Source organism: Coregonus lavaretus (assembly GCF_964263955.1).
Source record: "Coregonus lavaretus genome assembly, contig: HAP1_SCAFFOLD_766, whole genome shotgun sequence".
NCBI lineage: Eukaryota > Metazoa > Chordata > Actinopteri > Salmoniformes > Salmonidae > Coregonus > Coregonus lavaretus.
In genome coordinates, this window is record NW_028160254.1 from 225,526 (window position 1) to 239,960 (window position 14,435).

The 14,435-nt window shown below is 46.3% G+C and overlaps 1 protein-coding gene across 1 annotated transcript in view; it reads right to left on the reverse strand.

The window, feature by feature from the left end:
* LOC311121980 (mothers against decapentaplegic homolog 3) overlaps positions 1-13,900 on the reverse strand; it is a 37,161-nt gene extending 23,261 nt beyond the window's left edge. The window contains exon 1 of the mRNA XM_084196408.1: positions 13,523-13,900. Coding sequence (XP_084052534.1) covers positions 13,523-13,725 — 203 coding nt within the window. The 5' untranslated portion in view covers positions 13,726-13,900. The remainder of the gene's footprint in view (positions 1-13,522) is intronic.
* Between the last annotated feature and the right edge of the window lie 535 nt (positions 13,901-14,435).

Below are 14,435 nucleotides of genomic sequence, written 5' to 3' on the forward strand. Positions count from 1 at the left end.
AAGTTAAGGGGTCTGAATACTTTCCGAATGCACTGTAGTATGGAGCTGCGGCTTGGAGTATTGTTTCGTCATCCTATGTAATATATTCCCTGTGAATCTGCTGATGTTTTTCCCCCGTTAGGGTTCAACCTGGTCCCCCACTAAGCGCTTTAGAAGCCTTTCCGTCAGCAGGAGAGAGTCTCAGTGGAGCAACGAGGAGTCTGGCCGGCTAACCAATGATCTCACCGTACCACCGCTCCATGCGGTAATGTGATTGGAGGAGCCTCCAGTGGAACTCAGCCAGACTCTCTGTGAGTGTGTGTGTGTGTGTCAGTGTCAGTGTCAGCCAACTACTGTGCCTCCAGAGGGGAAAACATCATGGCCTTTAATATTTCAAAGCAGCTTTTTCCCATCTTGGCAGTTTGAGAAAGGGGAGGGGGTGATGTTAAAATCAGAATCCTCCTGTGTGTGGTGGAGGAGGATGGGTGTGTGTGTGTGGGGGGGTTGGGATTCAACGATGTCGCCTTAAACCAAACTAAATAATTAAACCATGAAAACCAGCAGCAAATCTGCAACATACAGTCCCTAATCAGAAATCGCATTATGTCACACAGAGCATGCAGTTCTCTCTATCCAGACGAGCTCTCGGTCCTACTCACAAACACATCCTCCGGTTCTTATTAAACTAAAAGTAATTTCACACAGTGCGTGTCACAGGGCAAGGTCCCTTTTTATGAGCCCCGATTGGCTGAAAAGGAGTCAGTGGGTTGCTGTTGCCACAGCCCGTAAACGAGCAGCCATTTCCTAGGGCTTTGCACATCAGTGAGTCCTGTGGCCATCATAAAGAATTAAGGTTAATGGGGGGCTGGGTTAGCTCAGCTCACTCTCTCTCGTGTGTGCGTGTGTGTGTGTGTGTGTGTGTTTAACTATCCTTGTGGGCACCAGAAGTCCTCACAAGGATAGTAAAACACTGAATATTCTGATAAGTGGGTACATTTTGCCAGTCCCCACGAGGAAAAATGCTATTTTAGGCTTAGGTTAGGGTTACAATTAGGGTTATAATTAAGGTTAGGGTTATGGATAGGATATGGGTTGTATGTTATGGGTAGGTTTAGGAGTTAGGGTTAGGTATAGTTTTAGGGTTAGGGGTTAGGCTTAGGATGTTGGATAGGAATCAATGATTTGGTCCCCACAAGGATAGCAATAGTGTGTGTGTGTGTCAGAGCTAGGTTCAAAGACGTGTATTTGAGTATTTGTTATTTAAATACTTGTTTCTGTGTATTTGATATTTTCTAATAAACAGCCCAAAACAAGTACTTTTATTTGAGTAGGCCATTTGAATGGTTATTGGTATTTTAAGGTATTTTCAAATACCTAGGTTGAATGCATGGGAGTGTATTTGAGTCAGTGCAGTATTTTCAAATACTTTCCAAGTGTATCAAATACATTCTAATATTCAACTACTTGTTTTTTTTTTTCAACTAAAAGGTTATCTGAATAATTGTTTTGAAATATATTGAAAAGTAATTGAAATACCTGAAATAGTATTTGAACCCAGGTTTGGTGTGTGTGTGTGTGTGTGTGTGTGTGTGTGTGCGCGTGTGCAGACTGGGCTGAGGTGATGTAACTGGTATGCGTCTCAGGCCCATGCTCTACAGTGGATGTATGCCTTTGGGGTTTAGACTGGGGGTTTAGACTGGGGGTTTAGACTGGGGGTTTAGACTGGGGGTTTAGACTGGGGGTTTAGACTGGGGGTTTAGACACTGAACAGACGAAAACATCCTATTCCCCAAAACTATTACGGCGTGTGGCAAATAAACCCCATTTACAGCAGAACTGGGCCGATACAACGTTTGGTAACAGAATAAACCTGAGGGAGATTTTACCGTAATTTCCAGTAAATGTTTTTAGTTTTATTTACTATGTTAAATTGTTCAAAGTAGAGTTGTATGGTTTGTTTAAACTTTGAAAATCAATAGGTTTTTGTTTGGCATACATTTTAAAAAAGTGGACAAATCTGAGTCTCTATGGTAATTCCGTTACCTTGGAATTGCCCATTCACATTCCCTCACTGGGACACTTTTCTCATCACTGCACCCCCCGCAACGGCTTTCTGGTCAGGTCCAGGAAACACACAGATTCAGACGCAGATTTCATTGGCTGTTCTAACATGAGGGAATCCACTTTCACAGTCCAGGGAGGGAGGGACCACACAACAAGCCCTAGACAAAACACCAACAACTTCATATAGAGCCACTGAGTCACTGTTCAAGAGATTTACCACAGAGATAGAAGTGAGTGAAACGTTGCCTAGAACAACCCCCCAGCCATTCGTAACATGCCACCATCCCCCGACCAACTCTTTGGACATTTTCCACTGAACTCCCACGTTGTTGGAGGGGCCATACCGAGCCCCAGACGTCCTCACACTCTTCAAATATGCTTTATGAGTACGTGGAGCGCGTTGTGTTTCAAATATGTTCCAGGGTGGGTGTGGAGGAATGGCTTTGGCCCTGTACGCCCTGCCCTGGTGCTGGTGGGCTACACCCTGACAAGACATGAGAGATGGATGGGGTGCTGGGGAACGGAAAACACCAAATGGGTTCGGGAGGGATCCGGAGTACCCTCCAAGGATCCAGGCCAGCAGAGCAGTTAGTACCCTCCAAGGATCCAGGCCAGCAGAGCAGTTAGTACCCTCCAAGGATCCAGGCCAGCAGAGCAGTTAGTGCCAAGACCTAGGTATGGCTGTGTGTAACTGAGGCTAGTTACACTGACTGACACTCTCAGCACTCCCGCACTGGGGGACAGACTGACCCCAAACAGACCAAATACAAAACTAATAACATTTCAGTGACAGAAACTGGGTAAACAATAACATGACCCTCCACCATCCTACTTTCAAAACCCTATCTAGAGTGTATCTAGGGGGGAAAACTAGTGAGAAGCGGTGAGTCACTAGGCCTAGCTAACGGAGCATGGTTATTCATGTTTAGCCCCACAGCAGTCTGATTCCCATAGCGCTAGGCCCATGCAACACTACAGCATAGCCCGGTCTACACCTGACACTTACATGTGGCTTCTGCCATCAGAACACAAAAGTCACATTTTGTTCAGATCTGGCTGACCACTTTAGGAGTTGGTCAGGGACGCATTTGTGTGCCGATTTCTCCTCAGTCGAAAGCGCATACAGTGGGCGACGTCATCAGCACTTCGCCCACAAGTCTCCAGAAAACGTGTGTTCTGGGAGCGAAAGGCACCGTGTGAGGAATGTGTTTGCTGGCTTCAGAAATGCTAGCTGGCTAGCTTATTAGGAAAAAATGGTTTGTTTGACTAGAGTTATGCTAACCTGTTTGCAATCCCTTTAGCTTTGCTAGCTAGCTTGCTGGCTAGTTACAGAGGTTAGCTGGCTAGATAGCTACAGTAGTGGCTGCTGTCATCAAGTTGTTGTGTTATCAGATTTAGCCTGTTCCACCATTTGCAGAATACATTCAGGCATTTGAATATAGGGGGGGGGGGGGGGACAAAAGGAAATCCATTTACAATGTGGACATGGTAGACACATTTAAATGTAGGTGTAGAACTGGGCAGAACTGATGTGAAAAGGGAAAACAACTATTGATTTTGCCTTGGGGGAACTGGGTGAATGGTATTGTGGCTCTCCAACACAGAGGCTGACCCTGAGCCCCTCTCAACCCTGCAGGGGATGGGAGACCTGCACCCCACGTCACCTGCTGTTGTGTGTGTTGTGTATGTTTGTGTAGTAAGCAGAAGGAAAGGGCCCAGATTTGGGGGTTGGTACAGCTGCTGCTGGGGTGGAGGGGTTAGGGGTTGTGTGTGTGTGAGCGGGGGTTCCCAGATTTAGGGGTTGGTGGGGTGTGTGTGTGTGTGTGTGCGTGTCTGCCTCATATCAGAGAATCCGACGGACCCAGGCTGAGCAGCACTAATCTGAGGGGGCAAAACAAACACTTTGAGGCACGAACAGTCGCACACAGACAGGCTACGGTTCGAGGCTCCAAGCGCCACTGAACACACACCCCTCTGTGGACCAAGACAAAAACTTTGGCTACAGAATCCTTCAGCTCACTCAGCGCACTACTGCAGTGAGTCAAAAGGAAGTTTGACTGGAAGAAAAACATCCATTAGGCTTCATCATTGTACATATTTAAGATATTTAAAATGTATGAATTACAGTTTATTGGTTGGTCTAGCCTATAGGCTATGCTTTGATATAGAATCTGGTTAGAATGTTTATGCTATTTCTGCGCCGTCATAACGACCAACTACAGTTTAGCAGCACAACAAAGACGACCTTGTCTGGCTAATGTCCAGAAACAACTACAGACACCGCAATAACAGAATGGCCATCTCCTTATACAGACATGAGAGAGAGAGGGAGAGGAGAGAGAGGAGAGGAGAGGAGAGGAGAGAGAGAGAGAGAGAGAGAGAGAGGAGAGATTGTTGGACAAAAGGGGGGTAAAGAATGACAGACAGTCTCAATAGCTCAGGGCGGCTCAGAGTGTCTGCTGCCCCCCACCCCCCTCCCTCCGTCTGTCCCCCTGCCCCGACTACTTCCCCTCTCCTCTTCTCCACCCTCCAAGCATTGTGTGTCCCGTCATAAAAGCTTGTGGCCAGCCAAAGCGTCCAATCTGGATGCAGTCAGTGGTAGCCTGGTAAATGACACTGCATCAGCAAGCAAAACACTGACAAGCAAGATGGCTTTTTTAAAAACATTTTTTAACCTGTGGAGAAAAGGTTTCTAAACTCCATCTGAGTATGCTTGAGTTGTCAGTGATATGGGGGGGAGAAGGCCTAAATGATACCAAACGCTCACTGACTCTACCTTTACAGCGTTGCTTCCCTGTTACCTTTACAGCGTTGCTTCCCTGTTACCTTTACAGCGTTGCTTCCCTGTTACCTTTACAGCGTTACTTCCCTGTTACCTTTACAGCGTTGCTTCCCTGTTACCTTTACAGCGTTGCTTCCCTGTTACCTTTACAGCGTTGCTTCCCTGTTACCTTTACAGCGTTGCTTCCCTGTTACCTTTACAGCGTTGCTTCCCTGTTACCTTTACAGTGTTGCTTCCCTGTCTGGGGAAAATGTGTGTGTGCACCTGGCCTGGCAGTCATTCACCTGCTAGCTAGTTAGATATTTCCTCTCACCTCAAAACAGCAGGCAAACACATCCGGTTCCACTGAGCACAGCAGTGTAACAGAGTAGAGACAGTGTTTGTGTGCCCGCCTGTGTCTGGGAAGGTCTCAACGCCAACATCAAACACATGGGGAAAAGGCCATTGTTCGTTCAGCCAAGATGCAAGACTTGAAAAACTAACTGAATGTGCAAGTTAAAAGGCTCAACCATTAGACGGGCAGGGAGGACCTAGACTGGACCAAAATATGTTGTGCTTAATTTGATATCAACTGATAAAGGTGTTGCAGATTGTGACCGCCCTGGATGTTGCTTTAGGACCTTTGCTTCCTGCTTAGCCTAGTATTGACAACGAAACACTAGCCTTGGCACTGCAACTAAAAATAAACATGAAAAAAAAAAAACAGCCGAGACACTTGTTGGTTGACACTCAACAAAAGGTGTTTAATCTCAGTCTGTCTGGGACAGACCCTTCAGAGCCATCAAAATGTCCCCAGTCTTCCTCCCACACACACATACCTTTACACACACAGCTTTACAGACACACACACACACAGACACGCTGCATTTCAAAGCATTTCACTGAGTCACAGTCCAGACTGTATTGTTCTCTAGTTATGTGATACACTCTGGTTCACCTAGAGTTTGTCTGTCTGCGTCTCGCATCTCTGTGCTGTATTCACCACTGGACTGGGAGCTGAACTGAACGCATTGTTTGATTTGTCTGAAAGGGGATACTGCTGTCTGAGACGTCTCTCTTTCTGTTCCTTCGGCGTCTCTGTGTGTGTGTCTGTGTGTGGGTGTGTGTGTGTGTGTGTGTAGTCTTGGCAGATGGGTACAGATGGACACAGTGAAGTCCGTCTGCTCTGCCTGGTACCATCGCCATACCTCATTCCTCCAGAACCAGGAGTGCTTTGTGTGAGGATTCCCCAGTGTATGTGGGCACCGGGCCCTCTGCATTTTTTGGCTTGTTGACTGCTTCTCTGTGTTCACGCACAGAGAGCATCCTGGGTATTGTGTGTGTGTGTGTGTGAGAGCTGTGCCAGGTCCGGTCGTGGCACGCTTCCTCCATGCGCTGTGTGTGTGTGTGTCCTTATGCTGTGTGTGTGTGAGGCGTGGTTAGTCAGCCCAGAGGAATGTGCTGCGGCTGGTTGCCGGGGCCTTGGGGAGGGTGTGGGCTGCTGGTTGGTTAGCAACTGCCGCTCTGTGTGGAGGCAGGGGTTAGGTTATATTAGTGAGAGACAGCTCTACCCTGACCACTATCTGTGGGGGAGAGGAACAGAGAAAGCTCTATCCTGACCACTATCTGTGGGGGAGAGGAACAGAGAAAGCTCTACCCTGACCACTATCTGTGGGGGAGAGGAACAGAGAAAGCTCTATCCTGACCACTATCTGTGGGGGAGAGGAACAGAGAAAGCTCTACCCTGACCACTATCTGTGGGGGAGAGGAACAGAGACAGCTCTACCCTGACCACTATCTGTGGGGGAGAGGAACAGAGAAAGCTCTACCCTGACCACTATCTGTGGGGGAGAGGAACAGAGACAGCTCTACCCTGACCACTATCTGTGGGGGAGAGGAACAGAGAAAGCTCTACCCTGACCACTATCTGTGGGGGAGAGGAACAGAGAAAGCTCTACCCTGACCACAATCTGTGGGGGAGAGGAACAGAGAAAGCTCTACCCTGACCACTATCTGTGGGGGAGAGGAACAGAGAAAGCTCTACCCTGACCACTATCTGTGGGGGAGAGGAACAGAGACAGCTCTACCCTGACCACTATCTGTGGGGGAGAGGAACAGAGAAAGCTCTACTCTACCATGCTTTGCCTTGGCCTGACCACTATCTACCACCACCACCACTACTACTACTACTGCTGCTGCCACTTTTTTATATTATTTCGTTTCGTTTTAGTATTAGGGACAGAAAGCATGCGTGGGAGGCTAGGAGACATTTGTGTTGTATAATGTTTTTTGGGGATGTCACTTCTTGCAATGGGGGGGCAGTAATACATAAGGTGGTGGGTCAAGTTCGGTTCAAATTATAAAGTCAAGCTCAATGTGACTTGGTGGAATGAAACTCTCGCCCATGCTTACGCCAATCCAATGCTTTTTAACTTGCCAGAGGCTGCGGAGCCGTAGGTAAACGTCCCGTCCCGCCCCCCTGGATTCCTTTTCCCAGTCACTGTTTCTTTATCTCTACTTTATGCACACACGTTTGTGGTCAACCTCCCTTCACATTTCTCACTGTCAACCGTGAATGATAATTCTTCCCGTTTTTACCGGTGAAACGTCCGTCCATGCAGCATCTGCATGCTAACCATGTGATCTCAATCAGTTTCATGGGAATATTCATTTAGATCTTCTTGAGTGATACAGTGTTTTGAATGATGTATAGTGAGCCAATCTTTGAGCAGATGGTGTCAACAAACTGCAGCATAACCTACCTGTGTTTAGTTTCAATCAAAACACATATTTTGCCTACTGTCACATTGTTGAGTTATGGCCACATGACAGAAAAATGCGACCGTTCGCACAATCATCCTGAAATGTCATTAGAAATTAGGTGGTGTGCACTGCATCGCAGTGCTAGCTGTGCCACTAGAGATCCTGGTTCGATTCCAGGCTCTGTCGCAGCCGGCCTTGACAGGGAGACCCATGGGGCGGTGCACAATTTGCCCAGCATCGACCAGGGTAGGGGAGGGTTTGACCGGCAGGGATGTTCTTGTCCCATTGCGCACTAGCGACTCCTGTGGCGGGCCGGGCGCAGTGCACGCTGACTCGGTCGCCAGGTGTACAGTGTTTCCTCCGGCACATTGGTGCAGCTGGCTTCCGGGTTAAGCGGGCACTGTGTCAAGAAGCAGTGCGGCTCGGTTGTGTTGTGTTTTGGAGGACGCGCGACTCTCGATCTTCGCCTCTCCTGTGTCCGTACGGGAGTTGCGGCGATTGGACAAGACTAACTACCAATAGAATACCACGACATTGGGGAGAAAAAGGAGGTAAAATATCCACACAAAAAAAAGAAGAAAAAAAAAGACATGAGGTGGTGTTTATTTGTCTTACAGTAACGTTATACTACGCTATTATATTGGCAGGGGCGGCAGGTAGTGTTGGGCCAGCAACCGAAAGGCCACTGGTTTGAATGCCGGAGCCAACGAGGTGAAAAATCTGTCGCTGTGCCCTTGAGCAAGGCACTTAAGCCTAATTGCTCCAGTGGCGCTGTACAACGGTGACACTGGCCATGACCCCACTTCCTGTGGGTGTCTCAGGGGGAGTTGGGAGTTGCAAGAAACACTTTTCCATTACACACTTGTGTGTAACAGGACAAATATAAGCACCCCACAAATAATAATAATATCTGTAATGTAGAATACTATCATTATGTGATCTTGCAGACTTTGATTCAGCTTTGATCTAACTTCATTAAAGGAGCACCATTCGCCATGGTAGCCTGTTCTCTACGAGTAAAGTAGAGACTGCGTTAAGTAGAGAATCTCGCACATGCTCAGAAGAGGTCGGGACCTTTAGCTGTCGGGAAGAGTCCAGAAAAGTCAGATCTGCAGCCACAATTTTAACTTTAGTAGTACGTGTAAGAAGAATCAAGTTAGCTACCCAGGCGATTTTTTCCGTTACCTAGTGATAGCTAGGAATAGTGATGCTCAAGCTGGCCCTTTTTGAAACATCGCCATCTCCTCATTTACCCACCGCATTCAGTAGCTTGAAAACCCCACTGAAACTCCCATTAGATTTGTAGAAGATAAAAATGTTTTAGATGAACATAATTAATGATGGTTTATATTTTATTTTTGTTCTACTTGTGGAGTCAAAGATAAGTTTCAGTATAGTTAGAGTTTTTAAAAACGGGGATGTTCATTATTTTATTTCAGTTTACTACAAAAAAATGTATGATTGGTTTTAGTTTCAGTTTCAGTTTACTATAATAACCTTAGTGTGTGCGTGCGTACATGGTTTAAATTTCCCTGTAAATCACTTCGGTGGTATAATGCATTCTTAAATATTTTCTGAATCGCAACTAGGGCAGTTTATTAATCATTCCATACTTTATCTAGTAGACACACCAGCACACACGCTTTTATTGATGTACAACGGCACCGTAGACCACTTGTGGTGGGAAAACAAATCTGTTTAATCATTTTGTTATCAGCTCAAGTTCCACCCCCTCTCCCTCCCTCCCTCCCCCTCTCTTCTTCCTGCTCCCTCACTCCCTCTCTGCTCCCCCTCTCTCCCCCTCCCTCCCTGCTCCCCCTCTCTCCCCCTCCCTCCCTGCTCCCCCTCTCTCCCCCTCCCTCCCTGCTCCCCCTCTCCCTCCTGCTCCCCCTCTCTCCCCCTCCCTCCTGCTCTCTCTCCTGTCTCTTTCCCTTAGTGTTGTCACGATCCCAGAATTCTGACTTTGATACCGATACCAGGTTAAGTAACACAATTCGCGATACTCGCTACCACGGCTAAAAAAATAAGGCATATTAGCCAAAGTCACAGAATGGCACTTGATCCAGACACAAACTCAGGCACTGTCTTTCTCCTGCTCAAACATGCTGCAGTGTGAGTCGGCGGCCCCAGACTGCAGCCAGACGGACGTGTGTGGACAAGAGAGGCTGCTGCTCCCGGGTCCTGGCCCCGAACCAAGAGTGAGAGGGGGTGAGCGAGCGAGCGAGCGAGCTGGAGAATTCTGTGCAGTCTGTTGCAGTTCTGCCCTCTCAGCTCCGCACCACAGTAAAGACCTACAGATTGGGATTGGTCAAGAGGGAAGACCAGTTCAAATACAGTCAACTCATGAAACTAATTGACGATTGCTCCTAATTTTCAAATAGGATTGGTTAATTTTATTACATTTTATTCATTTGAATGTATTGAATTCACAGCCGCTGTGATTGGATTGCCTCTGGGACTGTCTTCCTCCTAATCCTTAAGAGTGTTGATGCAACAATCTAATTAACATAATAAAAACATCCATCAAAATCTGTCAGTTTAAGCTAGGGATGTCGGTTTTGTTTGCATGGGCTGCGTCTCAATCCACCAATGTCGGCCTTCCACATCTGTGGTGGAAAGTGGCAGAAATACAGCGCTATTTGTCAGTCCAGGAGACATACCGAAAATCGGTCTTCTCAGGAAAACGTCTGTAGCGACCGAAAGGTTTGGCCTAATAACTAATATGCCCACTATGACGAGCCTCTCAGGAACACCATGGTGGTCTCCATTTTGCTCCAAGACCCCCACAAGCCCCACGGGACTAGTCTGAAGTCGGTACTGCCGATTGTGCCAACTTCTGTCTGTAGCGTCCGGACCGTTTGCGATACAAACTAATATGACCCCACTATGGAAAGGGGAGACTCCCGTGAAAACGATGGTGTTGTCCGCTTTGCTTTACGAACCCCACACGTGTCACAGAACTCACCTAGCCTAGAGTTCACTAAACCAAGTTTAACGACACGGAGAGCACATTAGTCTTCTTCCTCCCTCAAACAGCGCAGACTCGTTCACTTAACAGCCGCCTCGACAGTCTCTGAGAAAGTCACTCTTAAAATGACTTGACAGATGTGAGAATGTTTGTTTTAGGCGGAAGTGGGCCTCTAACAGGCCTCTCATACCGAAGTTCCTGCCAGTGCCATCAGCATTGCTCAGGCGAGAGAGTGAGAGCGAGCGTGAGACGTCACAAAGCAATAAGTACACACCGCAGAATGACTAAGACATGAATTTGGCCCAGAGCCCTAGTTTCTCGGAGCTACCCATTGTTTAAAAAGGAAAAATGACTGTCAAAACCACAAAGGTGTAAAGAGGCTAAGAGGCTAAGAGCAATAGCTTTGCACCACAAAATAAGAACACACTCTGGGTAGAGAACTGCAATTTTTGCGCAACATTTCAGAAAATAAAAATGTAACAGGAAATAAGACTACTGGTTTCCAAACAACCAAATCATGAATTGGATGTTTGGACAAGGAGGAAAGAAAATCATGAGGCCTAAAACTGCTCCATGACACACAACGGCTCACTACGCCAGCTATAGGTTCTACTTCTCTCTGATTGCACGGCTTCTTAGAGGAGATTGCTGCTGTTAAACCCATTTGAAACGTTATCTAACAACTCAGGGCCTCTAAATCCATACTGGGCACCGAGGCGTTAGTGTTTAACGCAGCTCCTGTTTCAATCTGAAATAATTGTGCTTCATTTAGATCAGGTCAGTTGCTCAACTTCCTCAGGTTTAGGATTTGGGGTCTAGATCAGGTAGGTCAGTTGCTCAACTTCCTCAGCTTTAGGATTTGGGGTCTAGATCAGTGAGTAAGTACCTTGATCTGATGACTGGTGCCTGTGTTACTGGGCAATCCCATATATTAGACTTCCCCCAATGTCAAACACCCTTCCCCAAAGGACCTTTCGATGGATTTAATCTCAGAAGGATCCAAAACACCATAAATATATTTTGGCCCAATCGGGCATGGAACTGCCCTACTGTAAAACCAGAAAGCCTAAGTGGGTAATGACCACTGCTCAAAGTAAATGATTAAAAGTAGGCCTATTTACTGGGAGGTCAATTCTCAATTGAACGTAACAATGTGACAACATATTACAGGTATTTTGTCATTCTCATTTGTCAACTAGGGTCTCCCCACAAACACCTGTCCTATAGGCTACACATGTTATTGTTCCATACAAGTCCACCACCATCAGCTCTATCAAGCCAGCTGTGACTGAGTGAAACCCGGTGCACAGTACAGAGATCCTGGTGCGTTACCGTAGCTTAGCTAGCTCATCAGCTGTGATGATAGTGATGATGAGGCGCTGGGGAACGAATGTGTCAGCCAGGAGAGCTCCCCATGACCCCCTCGACAGGCCTGAGCAAGCAGCTGCTGTCAGCCCCACCACAGGGGAATAAATAGGAACAGGCCTGCCGGGAAATGAGGGGCGTTATTCAGGGACAGGATGTCCCCTAAGCACTGCTCTAGGATCAGCTTTCCCCATTCCAGTCCCAGCATTGACTATAAGGAGTGGGTATATGAAACTGGTCTGTGACAAGGGCTTATGGACAACCTGCACTACAGCCAGGGTATTAGGGAGATATTAGCATATTATACTTCCGGGCCAGATATCTTCAGCGCTACAAGCCTGGCTAAGAGGATATTCAATTGACTGAAGAATGCACAACACTTGTGATGGTCAAACAAGAATGTGGGAGTGCCTGATTAGCTCTAAATGTATCCTACTTCTGCCCACACACACCCCACAGCTTGCTAACACACAGTCCATGTCAAACAATAGTGGAGATGGGATTTTGAAGGCCTATTCATTGATAAAGATGTGAGATGTTATTTTGTTGTAGACATAAGAAAAACGTGTGTATTAACTGCTGAAACTCAAAGGACAACGTCACTGTCATGATGACAGTTTCAGCCAAACACAGGTCTGCTTTGTTGTGAGATGCTGAAATAACAACAGTGACTGCAGCAGGGTCACAGAAGTTGCCCAAACTTTAGCATTACACATTAGCGTCGCTGCAAATAAACAAAACATCGATACTGTATACTGAAGGACATGAAAGCTCTGAACAATAAACATGGATTGAGTTTACAAACATCAGATTGACTGAGCTGACAAGGAGGTGTAAATAGATGCTAGCTTTTCAGCATTACAGTGACATGACAAGCTTAAAGGATGCAGCTGAAGAACTAGGCTAGGCCTAATTGATGGTTTTAAGGAGAGTACGTTTGGGTACTGTAGGGGTTGAAATATGTCAAGACAGCAGTGGATGTATTGCACTGCATGGCGAAAACGATGATTCAGTCTCGCCTACGCACCACCCTAGTAGAAAGCGCCCCAGATTAAGGCCAAATTATATAACTTCGTCACCCATTTGTGTTTTGAATTTTACAGCTGTCTATTGCACTATGCAGATTCGCCTCGTTTTCTGTATCATATATATCTACCGTCGGAGTGTGTAGTTTGATAGCTAGGACAGTGAATTATAATTCGTTGTGCAACAAAAGTGGCATGCAATGATGATTGTTGAAAACAAACATTGACAACCCTCAAAACATTAAACACTCGCTAGCTAGCTACATTTGCTAGCTAGCTATGTTTACTGTACTATGATTGCTAATGATGCAGACAAGAGGCAGCTCACTGTCTAACTTGCTCAGTTAGCTAGCTAGCTAACGTTAGCTGGCTAGTTACCTACCTATGGTTTGTGCAGGATGCCCAAACGCTCAAAAGCCAAACTATCCTTGAATGAGAAATATTCACTGGCTACAATATCAAATTGCTTGCGAGGAAGGGAAAGCAACAACTGGAAAGTCCAACCTAACTAGCCAGCTTTGTATTTGAAATCTGTCACATTCAATCGATTCTACTTCTTCCTCACAAACATTGCAATGCATGCTTATAGTCGCTTACCTCGGTATGGTAATACATTTCGTGTTGATATTCTGGGTTGTGATGGCTTTTTCCAATTCATCCAGTTGCCCTGTTTTCTTCAACTTCTTCACTAGGCTTTTCACTGCTTTTTCACACCATTTCTCCTCTTGTCCGTTCTGTTCGCCTTTTTTCCAACCCAAAAGCCTTTTCACAATGGGGGGAGTAAAAGGCAGAATTGACATCTTGAGGTCAGTAAAGTCCTTCCAGTACTGTGGTCCTAGGTTTCGCAAGATACAGACGTAAATATTTTCTACAACTATCCAAAGGACAAAATGAAGTGGGCGCTTGAACAACGACTTTGTTAAATGCACACGTAGGCTGCACAAACAAAGTTGATTTGTATCTCCCAGTTTCAGCGCTGACGAGCTCCTGCTCAGAGATTACCGCACACTGTTCAACCCAGTAACACTCCGCGGCGAAACCTAGTTCGCTCTAGTCGATTCTACATGCATTCTTCATCCTCGCCTAAATTAGGTTAAAAACAAAAAACATTCGTCATTTTGGACTAAGGATTTTGAATAAAAAAATATGTAATATGGTTTCCTACGCGTTGGTATACGTGTGATTATTTTATCAACGAAGTTTGGCCAAGTTCATAGTCATCCGCCGTCGTAGTCTGAAGTATGCTAAAAAATCTACTTCAAATGCAAACGCAGGACGACTACCCTCCGTAGACTCCCCATTCAGACTGAAAAGTAGACCTGTGAAAGCCCTAAGGCTGCAGCTGACCAAAATGTGCAGCGTCTGCATTGCATGGGCCCTGCCTTTCGCCTGGCCCCGGCCCATACCAATTGCCAGCAGTGATTGAAAACTCCACATAACGATCAAGTCTGATACATTATGTAACATTCCATAATGCATGCAGCACCATCACTGAATAAAACATAGAGGC